At 46.3% G+C, this 19,164-nt stretch overlaps 1 protein-coding gene across 1 annotated transcript in view; it reads right to left on the bottom strand.

Moving 5' to 3' along the window:
• Positions 1-1,779, bottom strand: part of ppp1r3a (protein phosphatase 1 regulatory subunit 3A) — a 92,130-nt gene extending 90,351 nt beyond the window's left edge. The window contains exon 1 of the mRNA XM_033038341.1: positions 890-1,779. Coding sequence (XP_032894232.1) covers positions 890-1,677 — 788 coding nt within the window. The 5' untranslated portion in view covers positions 1,678-1,779. The remainder of the gene's footprint in view (positions 1-889) is intronic.
• Between the last annotated feature and the right edge of the window lie 17,385 nt (positions 1,780-19,164).

Below are 19,164 nucleotides of genomic sequence, written 5' to 3'. Positions count from 1 at the left end.
ATAAATGCATTTGCCTTCTTTACTACCAATTCGACTTGCAGATTAATTATTTGGGAATCCTGCACAAGTTCTCCCAAGTCCCTTTGCACCTCTGATTTCTGGATTTTCTCCCCATTTAGAAAATAGTCTATGCCTTTATTCCTACTACAAAAATGCATGACTCCACACTTTGCAACACTCTATTCCATCTGCCACTTCTCTGCCCACTCTCCCAACCTGTCCAAGTCCTTTTGCAGAGTTCCTGCTTTTTCTACACTACCTGCCCTCCACCTATTTTCGTATCATCTGCAAACTTGGCCACAGAGCATTCAATCCCCTCGTCCAAATCATTAATATACAACGTGAAGAGTAGCAGTCCCAGCACCGAGCCCTGCGGAACTCCACTAGTCACTGGCAGCCAACCAGAAAAAGCCACCTTTATTGCAGCTCTTTGGCTTCTGCCATCCAGCCAACCTGCTATCCACGCTAGTATCTGCCCTTTGATACCATAGGCTCGCATCTTCCTTAGCAGCCTCACGGTGGCACCTGATCAAAGGCATTCTGAACATCTAGGTAAACAAATCATACTTTGTCTGTCCTGCTAGTTACTTTTCAAAGAATTCCAGCGGATTGGTCAGGCAAGATCTCCCCTTCACAACACCATGCTGACGTTGGCCTATTTTATCATGAACTTCTCAGTAGCTCTGAGTGATGAGCATCCTGTGAGATGAGTAAAACATGTTAGTGACGGCATCAGAACCTTGCAAGTCTTGCAACATTTGAATTGTATTACAGGCATCTAATTCACCAAAGAACATTGTGTTCAAATTAAACTGTACGTCTTAGTGAAAGTGATGAGTTGTTTTAAGTTTTTCAAACAAACATATCCCAAATATGAGAATGCCCTCACCTATATGACGTCTTTAGGCAACTTTTTAAGTTTCGATCATCGTGTTCTTCTTGTGGTTTCTCACTTGCATTCTGATCATCCTCCTTGTGACAAAGGACCACATAGTTTTTGTGACAATTGTTTGCCCAATAAGTAGCATCGCGGGTTTCATAGCGGATGGCAAATTCGATCTTGGTGCCGTTTCTCAGAGAAGGAGGGACTAGAAGAATGTTAAACGTGAACTGGTCAGTTTGGCCGTCACAGGAATCGGCCACATAATCAGCCAGAATGTCACAGTGACTCTCCCAATTGTCTAATGTCATCCGGATGTACACTAGCTTTTCATACGACATATTGAGTACACGGATCAACCCTTTCATGCAGTTCGAGCCCGGGGGGAACTCTGCTGATTCTAGCTCCACTTTCTGAGCATAAAGTTTCTGCTTCAGTTCCGCGGGGCTGGATGGCAACTGAAAGAGTGGCAGTAGAAGGCATTCTTGCAGAGCTACGGGCTCACCTTGCACCCCCTTGTCCAGCGAGCAGCCCCCCGCTTCCCACCCGTCAAACTCCCGCACAGACACCAGCTCCAGGCCGAATGCATCCGCAAATGATACTTTGCGGGTCAGACTTAACGGAGGCTCCGGCCCTTCGTCCGAGGAGGAACTGCGTCTCCGTGGACGCGGGGACAACTTCGGTTGAATCAAAGCCTCGCTGACATTTCCGTCCCCTGCAAAGACTTCATTGTCATCTGGCAGGTCTAATAAACTGACCGGTAAATGCGGGCGTCGGTTGTTGTCGGCGGGATCCATCGCTGCGCCTTAAGTTTACAGAAGCACGATCTCTCAACTACTGGCTGGAGATGTTTCAGGCAAACATTTTTTTTACCACAACGGCTTTAGTTACAGTTGACATTGTAAGTGAGCTCAGGACTATTAATAGCTCAGCTGGCTTGTGAAATATGCTCGGCTGCTCCCTCGCAGATTCACTCCGAACCAACCCCCTTGTTTTTTTGCACCGCGAAATGCGCTGTGAGTTGGGCCAAACCTCACTTTACAGATAATACAAAATACATTTGTAAGAAGTGTTCCCATTTACAATTAAGGCAAAGGGCAGGCGAAGTTGCTATCTTGTAGAGGCTGCATTAATAACCAGTTTGCCCCAGCAAATAAAATGTCACCCTAATTAAATTCTGATGTATATTAGTTTTGGGATATTTTAAAACATATGTAACTTATCGTAATAGAGGAACACAGCAAAGGTGTTGTTCTGGCAACATATGCAATGATCATGTTATTGCCGAGACAAGATACTTTGTAAGGTGCATTTGCAGTGCAAATTTAAGCATCCAATTTCATCTGGCAATTGCAGAAACTGAAATCTGATTCTCTCTCCACCGATCTGCAAAATGTTCCAACACGTTTTGATCTTCATGTGAATGCAATGGATCTAATCTCGTTCTGGAGCAGAGCAGAACTATAGAGGGGAGACACAAAAAGCTGGAGTAACTCAGCGGGACAGACAGCATCTCTGGAGAGAAGGGATGGGTGACGTTTCGGGTCGAGACCCTTCTTCAGACTGACTATAGGCATGATGTTGATATGTGGCATTATAAATCGCGTCAAACTTCATTTAAACATTCATGAAGTCTTTACAACATTTTGCTTATTTTGATAAATATCTAATTTCGGTTTTGATGTATGCAGAATAGGACCTTCTTTGATCCGACCCCATTCACTTCCTATGTAACTCGTGAAAGTTGTTCCCACCCTCACAACTCAATATGACCTGCATAGTTCCAGTTCCAAGGAAAGGTCAGGCAATGAGAGTTCAGTTCCAACAAACTACAGCTGTTAGTCTGGGAGAAATGAAAGCAGTGGATATGAGCTAATAAATATACTTTAACCTTTGTTGGATCTTGATAATAATAATAATTATTATAATAATAATAATACATTTTATTTAATGGGCGCCTTTCAGACATCTCAAGGACACCTTACATAGTAATTGGAATAAAAACATATAATCGGAATAGAACAGGTAAAAAAAACATCACAGAGACACAAATTAAAAACAGAATTCAATCCAAAAACAGAAAATCAAAAACACAGTGTGAAGAGAGAGCAGCGGCAGCCAAAGCGCGCCAGCGTCCACTCTCTCTTCACGGCAGCCATCTTGGACACAGACCTACAGGACTACAATTAGACAAAAAAAAATCATCCCCCCACAGTGGGTAGCACTGCGGAGGAAGGCACAATGTCCAGTCCCCACCCCATGTTCACCCCAAAGTCAGGCCTATTGAGGCCACCGCAATTGCCTCTACGGAGGCCCGATGTCCCTGGCCGTTCTCACAGGGTGGTCTTGCCCCGGCGTTGGGAGAGTCCTTTTGGCGGCTGGGCCACCTGGAACGGCCGCTTCCTGGCTGGAGCCCGCGGCTGCCGAAGCCGACAAGGCCGCGCCGGTTTGGGGCTCCCAGGCTCCCGATGACAAAGTCGGCGCCGCCTCTCCGCATGCCGCCTCTCCGCTCCGCAGACCCGCAGCCCGGAGATGTTGCTCTCGGCGGTCCAGCTCGCCAGAGCTCCAGCGCGGCGAGCCAGGCAAGGCATCGCCCGCTCCACTCCACACCGCTCCGCTCCGCTCCAGCGCTCCAACGCTGTGCCGCCGCCGAGGCCGAGGTGCTGGGCGGTCCCCGCCAGGAAACGGTGCTCCAAGCCCGCAGGTAGGCCATGAGGACGGGTCGACGGACAGCCCAGAGAAAAAGCTGCCACACCGACCAGGTAGGGACCTAGAAATAAAGTTACACCTACCCCCCCACATTAAAAGACCATATCCCCTACGAACAAAAAAACAGGACTCACTAAGAACTATAAAAAAAACTAATTTAAAACGGACGGCTGCTGGCTAGCTGGTGGCAGCACAACTCCTGATATCTCAGCTATTAGACTGCTATATTTACCATGGGCTTCTGTTGCCTTTTACTTCACTCTACCATTGTGGTATATACATGGATCAAGGATTCTTACATTTCCTGCAATCAACAAGATAATATATTAAGTTCCAATAACCCTTGCCTTCTGATTCACAGAAAACTCAGGGTGCTGAGTCACTGTCCATATTTAAGGCTCATCAGACTCTTGGATAATAGAGGAATGAAGAATTATGGAAATCAAAAAGGGAGTGGAATCCAGGTGGAATGTCGTGGACTGGTGCAGGATTGGGTGCAGTAAGACCTCCTCTTGATTCTTATTGTTATTATTATCATTCTTATTGGGTGTGTCTGTACTTCTAGGAACAATGTGCACCATATGCTATAGCCTCTAAAGCATTGCCACCACCATTAGTTGGATATTGTCAGCCATCAATGTTGAATGTTTGGCAAAAGATTCTATCCCTTGTAGTTTGCCTGACTAAAGAACAATGTAGACAAGAACCTACATGTACTGCATTAATCAATATGTTGGGGAGCTGGTGACAATATGAGAGGTCACTAAATGAGGGAAGATGAAATAATCTGCAACCCTGGGAAAGAAACAGAACCGAGTAGCACAGTGATGGGCAGGAAATTATTGTTAATCGTAGTCCAGATGTATATGAAATGTTGATCACATTCGCAAAACGAACAGCAAATGAGGTCTTATTAACATAGAAACATAGAAATTAGGTGCAGGAGTAGGCCATTCGGCCCTTCGAGCCTGCACCGCCATTCAATATGATCATGGCTGATCATCCAACTCAGTATCCCGTACCTGCCTTCTCTCCATACCCTCTGATCCCCGAATGGCCTACTCCTGCACCTAATTTCTATGTTTCTATGTTAATAAGACCTCATTTGCTGTTCGTTTTGCGAATGTGATCAACATTTCATATATATCTGGACTACGATTAACAATAATTTCCTGCCACAAGGGCCACATCTAACTCCCTCTTAAATATAGCCAATGAACTGGCCTCGACTACCCTCTGTGGCAGGGAGTTCCAGAGATTCACCACTCTCTGTGTGAAAAAAGTTCTTCTCATCTCGGTTTTAAAGGATTTCCCCCTTATCCTTAAGCTGTGACCCCTTGTCCTGGACTTCCCCAACATCGGGAGCAATCTTCCTGCATCTAGCCTGTCCAACCCCTTAAGAATTTTGTAAGTTTCTATAAGATCCCCTCTCAATCTCCTAAATTCTAGAGAGTATAAACCAAGTCTATCCAGTCTTTCTTCATAAGACAGTCCTGACATCCCAGGAATCAGTCTGGTGAACCTTCTCTGCACTCCCTCTATGGCAATAATGTCCTTCCTCAGATTTGGAGACCAAAACTGTATGCAATACTCCAGGTGTGGTCTCACCAAGACCCTGTACAACTGCAGTAGAACCTCCCAGCTCCTGTACTCAAATCCTTTTGCTATGAAAGCTAACATACCATTCGCTTTCTTCACTGCCTGCTGCACCTGCATGCCCACTTTCAATGACTGGTGTACCATGACACCCAGGTCTCGCTGCATCTCCCCTTTTCCTAGTCGGCCACCATTTAGATAATAGTCTGCTTTCCTGTTTTTGCCACCAAAATGGATAACCTCACATTTATCCACATTATACTGCATCTGCCAAACATTTGCCCACTCACCCAGCCTATCCAAGTCACCTTGCAGTCTCCTAGCATCATCCTCACAGCTAATACTGCCCCCCAGCTTAGTGTCATCTGCAAACTTGGAGATATTGCCTTCAATTCCCTCATCCAGATCATTAATATATATTGTAAATAGCTGGGGTCCCAGCACTGAGCCTTGCGGTACCCCTACAGTCACTGCCTGCCATTGTGAAAAGGACCCACAAGATATGTAACAATACAGCACAGGAACAAGCTGTCCACAAAGTTCCCGTCTAACATGATAGGATTAGGATGTGGCCGATTAGGAAAAGGGGAGATGCAACGAGACCTGGGTGTCATGGTACACCAGTCATTGAACGTAGGCAGAAGGCACACAAAAATGCTGGAGAAACTCAGCGGGTGCAGCAGCATCTATGGAGCGAAAGAAATAGGTGACGTTTCGGGCCGAAACCCTTCTTCAGACTGATTGAATGTAGGCATGCAGGTGCAGCAGGTAGTGAAGAAAGCGAATGTTATGTTAGCATTCATAGCAAAAGGATTTGAGTATAGGAGCAGGGAGGTTCTACTGCAGTGAGACCACACCTGGAGTATTGCATACAATTTTGGTCTCCTAATCTGAGGAAGGACATTCTTGCCATAGAGGGAGTACAGAGAAAGTTCACCAGACTGATTCCTGGGATGTCAGGACTTTCATATGAAGGAAGACTGGATAGACTCGGATTGTACTCGCTAGAATTTAGAAGATTGAGGGGGGATCTTATAGAAACTTACAAAATTCTTAAGGGGTTGGACAGGCTAGATGCAGGAAGATTGTTCCCGATGTTGGGGAAGTCCAGAACAAGGGGTCACAGTTTAAGGATAAAGGGGAAATCTTTTAGGACTGAGATGAGAAAAACATTTTTTACACAGAGAGTGGTGAATCTCTGGAATTCTCTGCCACAGAATGTAGTTGAGGCCAGTTCATTGGCTATATTTTTAAGAGGGAGTTAGATGTGGCCCTTGTGGCTAAAGGTATCAGGGGGTATGGAGAGAAGACAGGTACAGGATGCTGAGTTGCATGATCAGCCATGATCATATTGAATGGCGGTGCAGGCTCGAAGGGCCGAATGGCCTAATCCTGCACCTATTTTCTATGTTTCTATGTTTCTATAACGACAGCCATCTTGGACACAAACTAAAATATTCACTTACACACAAAAATCATCCCCCCACAATGGTTACCACTGTGGGGGAAGGCACAATGTCCAGTCCCCATCCCCAGTTCTCCCAAAGTCAGGCCTATTGAGGGCTCCGCTATTGCCTCCATGGAGGCCCGATGTTCCTGGCCGTTCTGGCCGGGTGCTGTTGCCCCAGCGTCGGGAGAGTTCTCTCAGCGGCTGGGCCACCTGGAACGGCCGCTTCCTTACCGGAGACCGCGGCTTCCGAAGCCGACAAGGCCGCGCCGGTTTGGAGCTCCCAGGCTCCCGATGTTGAAGTCGGCGCCGCCCGCTCCGCTCCGCAGACCCGCTGCCCGGAGGTGTTGAACTCGGCGGTCACAGCTCACCGGAGCTCCAGCGCGTCGATCCAGCGCGGCGACCCAGGCAAGGCATCGCCCGCTCCGCTCCGCGATAGCGCTCCAGCGCTGTGCCGCCACTGAAGCCGAGGTGCTGGGCGGTCCCCGCCAGGAAACGGCGCTCCACGCCCGCTGGTAGGCCACGAGGACGGGTCGACGGGGCAGCCCGGAGAAAAAGCTGCCTCACTGACCAGGTAGGGACCTAGAAATATAGTAACCCCCTTCCCCCCACATTAAAAAGTCTATTTCTCCCACAAACAAAACACAGGACTCACTAGAACTACAAAAAAAAAGTGAATTAAACGGACAGCTGCTGGTTAGCAGCCATTCCCCAAGATGGCTGATGATAAATATTCCCCCATTCTCCACATTTCCATGTGCATATCTTAAAGACTCTTAAATACCACTAATGTAACTGCCGTCACAGCAACATCAGGCAGAGGAGGGACCAGAAAGGGATGATCACCTTGTTGGGGGTGTACTACAGACCCTCAAATAATCAATGAGAATTAGGACATATATGCCGGGAAATTGCAGACAGCTGCAGATCAAATACTGTATGGTTGCTGCAGTAGGGGATTTCAACTTTCCCTATATTGACTAGGAATATCATAGTGCAAAAGGTTTAGATGGGCACAATTTGTCAAAAGTGTTCAGGAAAGTTTTCTTCGCAATATGTTGAGAGCCTTACACGGGAACGGGTAACACTTGATCATGTCTTAGGAGATTGGGAAGGATAAGTTGATGAAGTGTTTGTGGTGGACCAGTGACCACTGTTCGATTAGGTTGAATATAGTTATGGTTAGGGACAAAGAGGGCTACGTTGGGGCAGGGCCAACTTTGAGGGTATGAGAGAGTGACTCGCTCAAGTTGATTGGCGCAAATTATTTGAAGGAAAAGCAATGTCAGGAAAGTGCGATGTCTTTAAAAGTGTGCTGACAAGAACTCAGGATATGCACGTCCCTGTTAGAGGGAAGGGCAAGGCTGGCAAACGTAAGGAAGTATGGATGACAAGGGAAATTGAGGTTTTGGTCAAGAGTAAAAAGGAAACATGGAACAGGTATAGGCAGCTGGGATCAAGTGCATCCCTAATGGAGTTTCAGGAACTACGGAAGAAACTAAAATGCGACATCAAAAGGAAAAAAAGGACCAGGAGATAGCTCCTGCAGGTAGCATTAAGGATAATCCCAAGAGGTTTTATAAATATACTAGAGCAAGTGCAGACCTGTTGGGTCTGCTCCCCCAATGCACCGGTTCCCTACCCGTAACCCCCAAGGGAGGCTGAAATCTTCAGTGAAGCTGATCACTGCTAGCCGAGCCATTGTGACGTCATCTTAAGGTCATTTTAAATTCAGTCTATTGATTTTTTTAAAACGTTATTCAGTATGAGTCGAGAAATAAAGCATAAAATGTTCAGTGAAGGCGATCTCTGCCTAGGGGGGAAAATGTGAATCAGAATATGTAAAAATCTTGTTAAAGTTGGGATTTTTAAAGCTTTAATCGTGAATAACATGAAATATAGGATGAAATCTCAAGTGAAGCTGATCACTAGCTGAGCTATTGTGACGTCACTGCAAGCCGGGCCATTCAATTCAATTCAATTCAATTCAATTCAATTCAATTCAATTCAACTTTAATGTCATTGCACAAATACTGAGTATGGGTACAACGAAATGCAGTTTTGCGTCAGTCCGTAGTAGTGCAATATAGAAAATTAAATTAAAAAAAGAGGATACAGAATAATTAAAAATACAGAATAATTAAACAATGGGGACGGAGGGACCGGAGGAATCTATCGGCGGGACTCCGAGTTCAGCAATGCGACGGTATGATTGTAGAAGCTGTTCCTCATCCTACTGGTACGAGACCTGAGGCTCCTGTACTGCCTCCCTGATGGGAGGAGGGCAAACAGTCCATGGTTGGGGTGGGAGGGGTCTTTAATGATCTTCCCAGCTCGTTTCAGACACCGTTTTCGGTGGAGGGCATCCATGGCAGGGAGCGGGGCGCCGATGATGTGCTGCGCGGTTTTCACCACCCGTTGTAGTGCCTTCCTGTCCGCAACAGTGCAGCTGCTGTACCATACCGTGAAGCAGGCGGTCAGGATGCTCTCGATGGTACACCTGTAGAAGTTGGTCAGGATCTGGGGGGACAGGTGGGCTTTCTTGAGCCTCCTCAGGAAGTAAAGGCGCTGCTGTGCCTTTTTGATCAGCTTGGAGGTGTTGAGGGACCAGGACAAATCCTCCGAGATGTGTACCCCGAGGAATTTGTATCAGAATATGTAAAAATCTTGTTAAAGTTGGGATTTTTAAAGCTTTAATCGTGAATAACATGAAATATAGGATGAAATTGTGACGCCATCAGTTGAAGTTGGTTGTTTCAAATGCAAAGGCTTTTGATTTTTTTAAACTTTTAATCAGTAATAAATTGAGAATAAATGCTCTCTGCCTAGAGGGGAAAAATGTCAATCAGAATATGTAAAAAATGTAATTGTTACCGCGTAGTATTTTTACGAAGATGTAAAGACAACCAGATTTACACACACATATACACACACACATACACATGTACAAGATCAGAGTTTTAATAAGTATATGATATGATAAAGGGAAAAAGGGCAACCTGAGAGAGGGACAAGGACCTCTCAGGAATCAAAGCGGTCACCTCTGTGTGGAGCCACAGGAGATGGGCAAGGTCCTCGATGGGTATTTCTCCTCTGTATTTATTGAGGAGAAAGACAGGAGGACGGAGGGACTTGGGGCAGTTAATGGAAGTGTCTTGAGCAAAGCTATAGGATCTTTGGTCTTGAGAGCAGTCAGTGTTACAGTCGAAGAGATGCTGCTCCACTATCCTGGATGAAGGTAGACAAATCTCCAGGGCCTGATCAGATAGTTTACATATGTATAGAAACATTTTCCCAGGTAATTGTAAACAGTCTAAACAAGGCTTCACACTTTAACCAATCCCAAGATAACTGTCCCAAACATAATGAACAGTGTTTACAACTCCCCCTTATCTGAGCATGCATTTGCAACACCTCTGAGCTCCTCTGCAAAGTCCTCATGAATTTTAACAAAGGAAAGGACATCTGGACCTCACCTCATCCTGAATATCCAACTAGGGTCCAGACTTTATGGAGCCGACTCGCAGCTTGCAACTTTTCACTAAAGAGGCCAAGCAGGCCCTGCAAATCCCCCATTGTGTAATACCTCTAATTTGGCCATTATTAACACAGCTGCATAGTTCCTTGAAGGTGGAGTCCGTGTACACTGGTCACGGAAAGTTGGCGTGCAGGTACAGCAGGCAGTGAAGAAAGCTAATGGAATGTTGGCCTTCATCACAAGAGGATTTCAGTATAGGAGTAAAGAGGTTCTTCTGCAGTTGTATAGGGTTCTGGTGAGACCACATCTGGAGTAATGTGTACAGTTTTGGTCTCCTAATTTGAGGAAGGACATCCTTGTGATTGAGGCAGTGCAGCGTAGGTTCACGAGATTGATCCCTGGGATGGCGGGACTGTCATATGAGGAAAGATTGAAAAGACTAGGCTTGTATTCACTGGAGTTTAGAAGGATAAGGGGGGTCTTATAGAAACATATAAAATTTTAAAAGGACTGGACAAGCTAGATGCAGGAAAAATGTTCCCAATGTTGGGCGAGTCCAGAACCAGGGGCCACAGTCTTAGAATAAAGGGGAGGCTATTTAAGATTGAGGTGAGAAAAAACTTTTTCACCCATAGAGTTGTGAATTTATGGAATTCCCTGCCACAGAGGGCAGTGGAGACCAAATCACTGGATGGATTTAAGAGAGAGTTAGATATAGCTCTAGGCGCTAGTGGAGTCAAGGAATATGGGGAGAAGGTAGGCACGGGTTATTGATAGGGGACGATCAGCCATGATCACAATGAATGGCGGTGCTGGCTCCAAGGGCCGAATGGCCTCCTCCTACACCTATTTTCTATGTTAGACACACTGAACTGTTCTGTATTTATGCTTACAATATTCTGTTGTGACACATGACAATAAACTCTCTTGACTTGACTTGACTTGATATATTGCCAGAATAGTGCCAGAAAAATAACCTTGTTCTCAGTGCTACCAAACCAAGCAGCTGTTTGTGTAGGAAGGAACTGCAGATGCTAGTTTACAAAGATAAACACAAAATGCTGGAGTGACTCAGTGGGATAGGCAGCATCTCTGGATAGAAGGAATGGGTGACGTTTCAGGCTGAGATCTTCATTCAGACTTGTTCAGAGCTGATTGTGTGTGGGAGCTAGCACATTATTGATGTAATTAGCATTTTGCAGAGAATGGATTAAAGTCACTCCCAAGATTAGTGTTTCTGATAAAATGGGGGCTGTGAAAGCTGTATCCAGGTGGTCCGTTACAAAGACATTTTTAAAAAAAAATTTATTTATTAGAAGTAGACATATTATAAAATGTAAGGTACACACAATTGCTGGGGAAAATCTATGGAGCGAAGGAAATAGGCGACGTTTCGGGCCGAAACCCTTCTTCAGACTGATGGGGGGTGGGGAAAGAAAGAAGGAAAAGGGGAGGAGGAGGAGGAGCCCGAGGGCGGGCGGATGGGAGGGTGGGAGGAGACAGCTAGAGGGTTAAGGAAGGGGAGGAGACAGCACGGGCTAGCCTAATTGGGAGAATTCAATGTTAATGCCATAAGGACGCAAGGACCCCAGACGGAATATGAGGTGCTGTTCCTCCAATTTCCGCTGTTGCTCACTCTGGCAATGGAGGAGACCCAGGACAGAGAGGTCGGATTGGGAATGGGAGGGGGAGTTGAAGTGCTGAGCCACCGGGAGGTCAGGTAGGTTATTGCGGACTGAGCGGAGGTGTTCGGCGAAACGATCGCCCAACCTACGCTTGGTCTCACCGATGTAAATCAGCTGACATCTAGAGCAGCGGATGCAGTAGATGAGGTTGGAGGAGATACAGGTGAACCTTTGTCGCACCTGGAACGACTGCTTGGGACCCTGAATGGAGTCGAGGGGGGAGGTGAAGGGACAGGTGTTGCATTTCTTGCGGTTGCAACGGAAAGTGCCCGGGGAGGAGGTGGTGCGGGAGGGAAGGGAAGAATTGACGAGGGAGTTGCGGAGGGAGCGGTCTTTGCGGAAGGCAGACATGGGGGGAGATGGGAAGATGTGGCGAGTGGTGGGGTCACGTTGGAGGTGGCGGAAATGGCGGAGGATTATGTGTTGTATTTGCCGGCTGGTGGGGTGAAAGGTGAGGACCAGAGGGACTCTGCCCTTGTTGCGTGTGCGGGGATGGGGAGAGAGAGCAGTGTTACGGGGTATGGATGAGACCCTGGTGTGAGCCTCATCTATGGTGGCGGAGGGGAATCCCCGTTCCCTGAAGAACGAGGACATTTCCGATGCCCTGGTATGAAATGTCTCATCCTGGGAACAGATAAATGTAGTTACATATTATAGTAAAAAAAACTTTTCATATACACCAGTCATACATTATTAAAATTTTCCATGCTCAATTACTTCTGCTTCTAGTGTTTTTATTTTTTATAGAAAGAGGGAAAAAGAGAGGGTAGAAAGTTACAAATAAAAAAGAAAGCAAAAAAAAAAACACAACAGAAAAACAAGGGAGGTGGAATGGGTTACCTGTAATACATCAATGGAGATAGGTTCGTAGGTTATAAAGTATAGCTTTTCATCTGGTCCTGAGTTCAAGTTTCAGCTGGGTCCTCGTGCTGTGCCAATCTATCCCTTCAGATAGTTAATGAATGGAGCCCAAATTTTATGGAAAAGATCTTGTTTGTCCATTAAGACAAGTCTAATTCTTTCTAAGTATAGGGTCTCCGACATTTCCGTAATCCACATTTTAATTGTGGGGGTTGTTGGGCCTTTCCAAAATTTTAATATTAATTTTTTTCATGTTATTATACTGTAATTGAGGAAGTTTCTTTGGTTTGTTGTGAGTGTTAAGCTTTGTTCTGATATTCCAAGTATTATTAATTTTGTGTCTGGGTCCAGTTTTGTATTAATAACTTCTGAAGTTATTTCAAAAATATCAGTCCAGAAATGTTTAAGTTTTATACAGTTTGCAAACGTATGTGTTAAATTAGCCTCTAAATGTAGACATTTATCACAAATAGGAGAGATTTGTGGGAAGATTATATTTAGTTTTATTTTAGAGAAGTGTAGTCTATGTAAGACCTTGAATTGTATTAAAGTATGTCTGGCATTTAATGAACATTGATGTATTTGTTGTAAACTTTCGTCCCACATATCTTTCATGATAGGATGACCTATTTCATTTTCCCATTTGTATCTATATGGTTCGGTCGGTGGTACATCGTTATTTAGTAGGGTGTTATAAATATAAGCTATTAGTTTTTCAGTATTAGGATGCTTGTTCAGACATTCTAAAGTAGCTGTGAACAATAAGGTGTTAAGTAGCTGCACAGCAGTTTAATCCCCGCTGCTCTCTCATCCTGGATTGCAGTTTTTTAATCCGGTGTCTGTTCTGTAAAAGTGATAGTTGAGCATCTCTAATCATGTTCAGTCCTCAGTCCTTTAGTTACAGTTCTATACTTTCTTTGTTTTGTTAGTTATGACAGGGCTGCCAACATTGGGTGAGAGTTGGGAGTGAGAAATTGCGAGAGACCAAGCCCGCGGGGTTGGGGGGGAGGGGGTGGGGGCTCTCTCCCTCCCATTGGTACGGGGCTTTTGTATTTTCCAGCTTGAAATTGTGCAATATGGTGCATACTGTAGCGAGTCTTTTAATATAAACTTGAATGCAATATTTATGCTTTAAATTGGATTAGCTATGAATAAGGTTAGACTAAATTACATTCCTAATTATATTCCACAGTAGAGCCCAGGCTCTGATCAACACGTGCAGCACATGACTGATCTTAGTATATTCATGTATGGAAATTAGATTATAATCAAACACTTGGCTCATGTTGACCAACCTGGTTCTCACTGCACACCGGGTACTAGGCCTGACCCTGACTCCAGTTGCATACCTTCTCTCATTCTTGACCCTGAGTCCAGTCTTACACCTGCCCCCCCCCTCCCCCCCCCCCCTATTCTACCCTGATCATAGCTGCTTACCTGCTTAGGTTCCCAGTGCTGAACACTCCCCTGATCCCAGCTTTGACTGCACACCTAGTACTATTCCAGACCTTGACTCTGGATGCACACTTGGCCTTGCTCCTAGCCCCTCTGCACTGACAATGTATATGGCCCTCACATAAAGCCCCATATCTGATCCCCTGGACTTAACCTATTACGTTCAAGTCCACAGGTGCTTATCTAACACAGTAATCTTTTTTATGGGGCACTTCACAGACCAAATTATCTATGACAAAATGTGTTACATCCATTGACTTCCTTGTTATCTAACATGATATTTACTTTGTCAAAGAAGTCATCAATTGGTTGAACATAATTTATCATCCATAAAATTATACTCACTCAGCTGTATGTATTCTGTTACCATTTCTTTCATTTTCCTAACAAACTGTCCTGAAGTAATTTTCACCCCCAATATTTTCAGTATTTTGCTGTCTTCCTCTCAGCAGGAACATTTTTCCTGCAGTTACAGTAAGTAAAATCTAGCAGGCAAGCAGGGTGCTTTCTCCAACCACTCCCATTTGAAGTCCACTATCTTCCACCAGCGGCGCAACGCTTTCAACGCCTCCGATGGCCCGGGACTCTTGCACTGAGGCTGCTCCACGGCCGGAGTTGCAGTGAGCGACTCGCCAGCCCAGCAAACACTCGCCATCCCCGCTCCCCGTCCGCACATATCCACGCTGCTGCTTCTGCTTCCAACTCCCCTGGCCCATGCAGTTGATATTAGTTTTGACATTTTCGTTGATCACAGAATTTCTCACGACAGAGCACGAGAAATTTGTGATCAGCATGAGAATTTGGCAAAATGCGTGATTCTCACGCTCAATGCATGGGAGTTGGCAGCCCTGCCTCTATAATCCCCCTATCTCCCCCCTCTCTCTCCCCCCTCTCACTCTACCCCCTCTCCCCCTCTCTCTCACCCCCTCTCTCCCTCTCTCTCTCCCCCACTCTCTGTTCCCCCTCTCTCTTTCCCTCTCTTTCTCTCCCCTCTCTCTCCCCTCCCACCTCACTCTCCCCCCTCTCTCCCTCCTCTCTCTTCCGCTCTCTCTCCTCTCACCCCCTTACTCCCCTCCCTCTCTCTCTCTCTCCCCTCTCTCTCTGCTCTCTCTCTCCCTCTCTGTCTCTCTCTCACCCCTCTTTCTCTCCCCTGTCTCACCCCACTCTCTCTCTCCCCTTCTCTCTCTTCTCTCTCCCCCTTCTCTCTCCTCTCTTCCCCTCTCTCTCCATTCTCTCTCCCCCCCTCTTTCTCCCCCTCTCCCTCTCTCTCTCTCTTCCCCCTCTCTCCCCTCACCTCGCTCTCCCCCCTCTCTCTCGCCTCTCTCCTCTCTCTCTCCATCCCCCCTCCCCCCTCTACCCCCTACTCTTTCCTCTCTCCCCCTCTCTCTTTCTCCCTCCTTCTCTCTCCCCCCCCTCTCTCTCTCTCTCTCTCTCTCTCTCTCTCCCCCTTTGCTCTCTCTCCACACTCTCTCTCTCCCTCTCTCTCACCTCTCTCTCTCTCTCCCCCTCTCTCTCCACATCTATCCCCCACATCTCTCCACCATTTCTCCCTCCCACCTCACTTGCTCCCTTTCCCCTCTCTCTCCCCTCTCTTTCTCTTCTGTCTATCTCCTCTTTCTCTTTGGCCCCCTCTCTCTCTCTTCCCCCTCTCTCTTTTACCATCCCTCTCTCTTCCCCCTCTCTCTCCCCCCTCCCTCTCCCCTTCTCTCCTCCCCTCTCTCCTCCCTCTCCACCCCCTCTCTCTCCCATCTCCCTTCCCTCTCTCTCTTCCTTTCTCCCCCTTCCCTCCCCCCCTCTCTCTCCCCCTCTCACTCTCCCCCTCTCTCCCTCACCCTATCCCCCCATCTCTCTCTTCCCCTTCTCTCCCACCTCACTCTCCCCACTCTCCTCTCTCTTCCCCCACTCCATCCCCTCTCTCTCCCCTCTCTCCCCATTCTCTCCCCCTCTGTCTCGCCCCTTCTCTCTCTTCCTACTGTCTCCCTGTCTCCTTCCCCTCTCTCTCTCCCCCTCCCTTTGAGAGTCTCTGTTCCACGGCAGCGGCGCAACACTTCCGATGCCCCAGACGACCCGGGACTCTTGCACTGGGGCTGCTCCATGGCCGGAGCTGCAGCAAACGACTCTCCAGCCCCGCAAACACTCGCCAGCCCCGCAAACACTCGCCAGCCCCGCAAACACTCGCCAGCCCCGATTCCCCGCATCTTCAACACCCACGGCCCATGCAGTTTATATGAGTTTTGAAATTTTCGTTGATCACAGAATTTCTCACGACAGAGCGTGAGAAATTTGTGATCAGCGTGAGGGCGTGAGAATTTCTCAAAATGCGTTATTCTCACACTCAAAGCATGAGAGTTGGCAGCCCTGTAAGTTATGATATGTTCAGTTTATAGTTAAAGACTGCAGATATTTTAATGCTATGCTCTGATGCCATATGATCGTTGTGCTTGAATAAAAAGCTTTAAAATGACTGGACTCGGTAAATCATTGAGAATTCAGTGATCCTACAATGTGGATACAAGGAGCTGCAGATGCTGGTTTACAAACAAAAAAAAGACCAAGTGTGCTGGAGTGCACACCACCATCCACCCCCTCTTACAGTCAGTCGGAAGAAGGGTCCTGACACAAAATGTCACCTATCCATGTTCTGCAGAAATGCAACTTGTAGGAATGTTACAAAATTTTGAGATTTAAAAAATCAAGCCTGTAATTTATCCCATCAGATAAAGCATAAACATAACTTTAATTTGACACCTAATTCACTTTCATATCTTCAGTATTAAAAAAGTTATGGTCATTTTCATACTCGGAAATTAGCATCTTGTTCCCTATTGCTTTTCCATTGACTTCACACAAAAGGTGTGATCGAGGAAGTCAATTGACATAAACGCCCATAACTTTCTTAAAAATTAAGGGAACTGAATGAAATTGTCAGTTATTATAGATTGAGCGCATTCAGCACCTTAGGAAATATTCTTATCAAACTACTTTTTCACACACAGGGTTGTGAATTCTCTGCCTCAGAAGACAGTGGAGGCAAATTCTTTGGATGCTTTCAAGAGAGAGTTAGATAGGGCTCTTAAAGATAGCAGAGTCAAGGGATATGGCGAGAAGGCAGGAACGGGGTATTGATTGTGGATGATCAGCCATGATCATATTGAATGGCCTACTCCTGCACCTATTGTCTATTGTCTATTGTCTACTAGAGTGTATGGTAGAGAGCATACTGACTGGAAGCATCATAACCTGGTTCGGTAACTCGTTCCCTCCGCAACTCTTTGGTTAACTCATCCCTTCCCACCCAAACCATGCCCTCCCCAGGTACCTTCCCCTGCAACCACAGAAGATGCAACACCTGTCCCGAGACCTCCTCCCTCGATTATCCAGGGACCCCGACAGTCCTTTCAGGTTGGGCAGAGGTTCACTTGCACCTCCTCCAACCTCATCTACTGTATCCGTTGCTAAAGATGTGGACTCTCATACATCGATGAGACCAAACGCAGACTGGGCGATCATTTCACTGAACACCTTCATTCAGTCCGCCTGAACCTACCAGTTGCCAAACACTTTAATTCTCCTACCCATTCCCACACAGACCTTTCTGTCCTTGGTCTCCTCCATTATCAGTGAGGCTAAACATAAATTGGAGGAAACATAGAAACATAGAAAAATAGGTGCAGGAGTAGGCCCTTCGGCCCTTCGAGCCAGCACCGCCATTCAATGTGATCATGGCTGATCATCTAAAATCAGAACCCCCATCATGAGAAGAATAGATCTGGTAGACAGAATCTCCTGCCATGGTAGGGGAATTGAGAACCAGAGGACATAGGTTAAAGGTGAAGGAGGAACGATTTAATTGGAATCTGAGGAGTGATTTTTTCACAAAGGGTGGTGGGTGTATGGAATGAGCTGCCAGTGGTTGAGGCAGGGTCTATTGCAACATTTGAGAAACAATTAGACAGGTACATGGATCAGAATTTTCCACCCATTCAGCTATTCAGATTTGTAAACACAAGCTCCCACAAACCATGCTGACAATCCCTAATCAGCCCTTGTCCGGCAGCATTTCTGGTGAGAATAAATGGGGGACGTTTTGGGTCAAGACCTTTCTTCAGAATAATCGGTCTTCACTGGAAATAGTTCTGTACTGAACTCATGGGTTAATATCACAGCTTGAACAGCTTGAACAGCTTGAACTTAGCAGGCTTAGTTTTAGGTTTATTATTGTCAAGATACTGTGAAAAGCAGTGAAAAGTTTTGCATGTTATCCAATCAGAGTTAATATTGAACATAAATATTGAACATAAATCAAGTACAACAGGTAGAGCAGGGAGGACGGAAATGAATTTCCTCTGGCAGCAACATTTAAAGAGGGTGTTCCACAGTCCCACCATGAGATCCACACTCTTCTGAAGACCAGATCCCGAGCATTCAGGTCTGGCGACGCAAAGATCTATAAGAAGTCCAAATACGACTTTGACAAGGCCATCATAAAGGCCAAAAGGAACTTCTGCTCTAAGCTGGAGGATGAGGCGGATGTTCGGCAACTGTGGCGGGGCTTGAATGCCATCACGTCCTACAAGGTGAAATCAGGAGGCAGCTCAAACGACAGCGAAGCATCACTCCCTGCACGCTTTGATAGGGAGAATAGTGCCTTCCCGAGCCCCCATTCACACTGATGGTACAACAGTCACAGTCACAGAGGCTGACGTCAGTAGATCCATCAGAGGAGGTGAATCCTCAGAAAGCGCCTGGAGCCGACGGAATACCCGGTCGAGTTCTCAGAATCTGTGCAGACCAACTGGCTGGAGTTTTTGCGGACATTTTCATCCTCTCACTTCTGAGGTCTGAGATTCCCACCTGCTTTAAGAGGGCATCAATAATGCTGGTGCCCAAGAAGAGTAAGGTGACGTGCCTCAACGACTACCGACCAGTCGCACTAACGTCGGTGGTGATGAAGTGCTTTGAGCGGTTGGTTTTGGTCCATATCAACTCCTTCCTTGACAAGAACCTCGACCCACTACAGTTCGCTAAAGCTTATGTACTATGTTTACATATT

This window comes from Amblyraja radiata, chromosome 19 (assembly GCF_010909765.2).
Source record: "Amblyraja radiata isolate CabotCenter1 chromosome 19, sAmbRad1.1.pri, whole genome shotgun sequence".
NCBI lineage: Eukaryota > Metazoa > Chordata > Chondrichthyes > Rajiformes > Rajidae > Amblyraja > Amblyraja radiata.
This window is presented reverse-complemented; position numbering and strand designations above follow the sequence as displayed.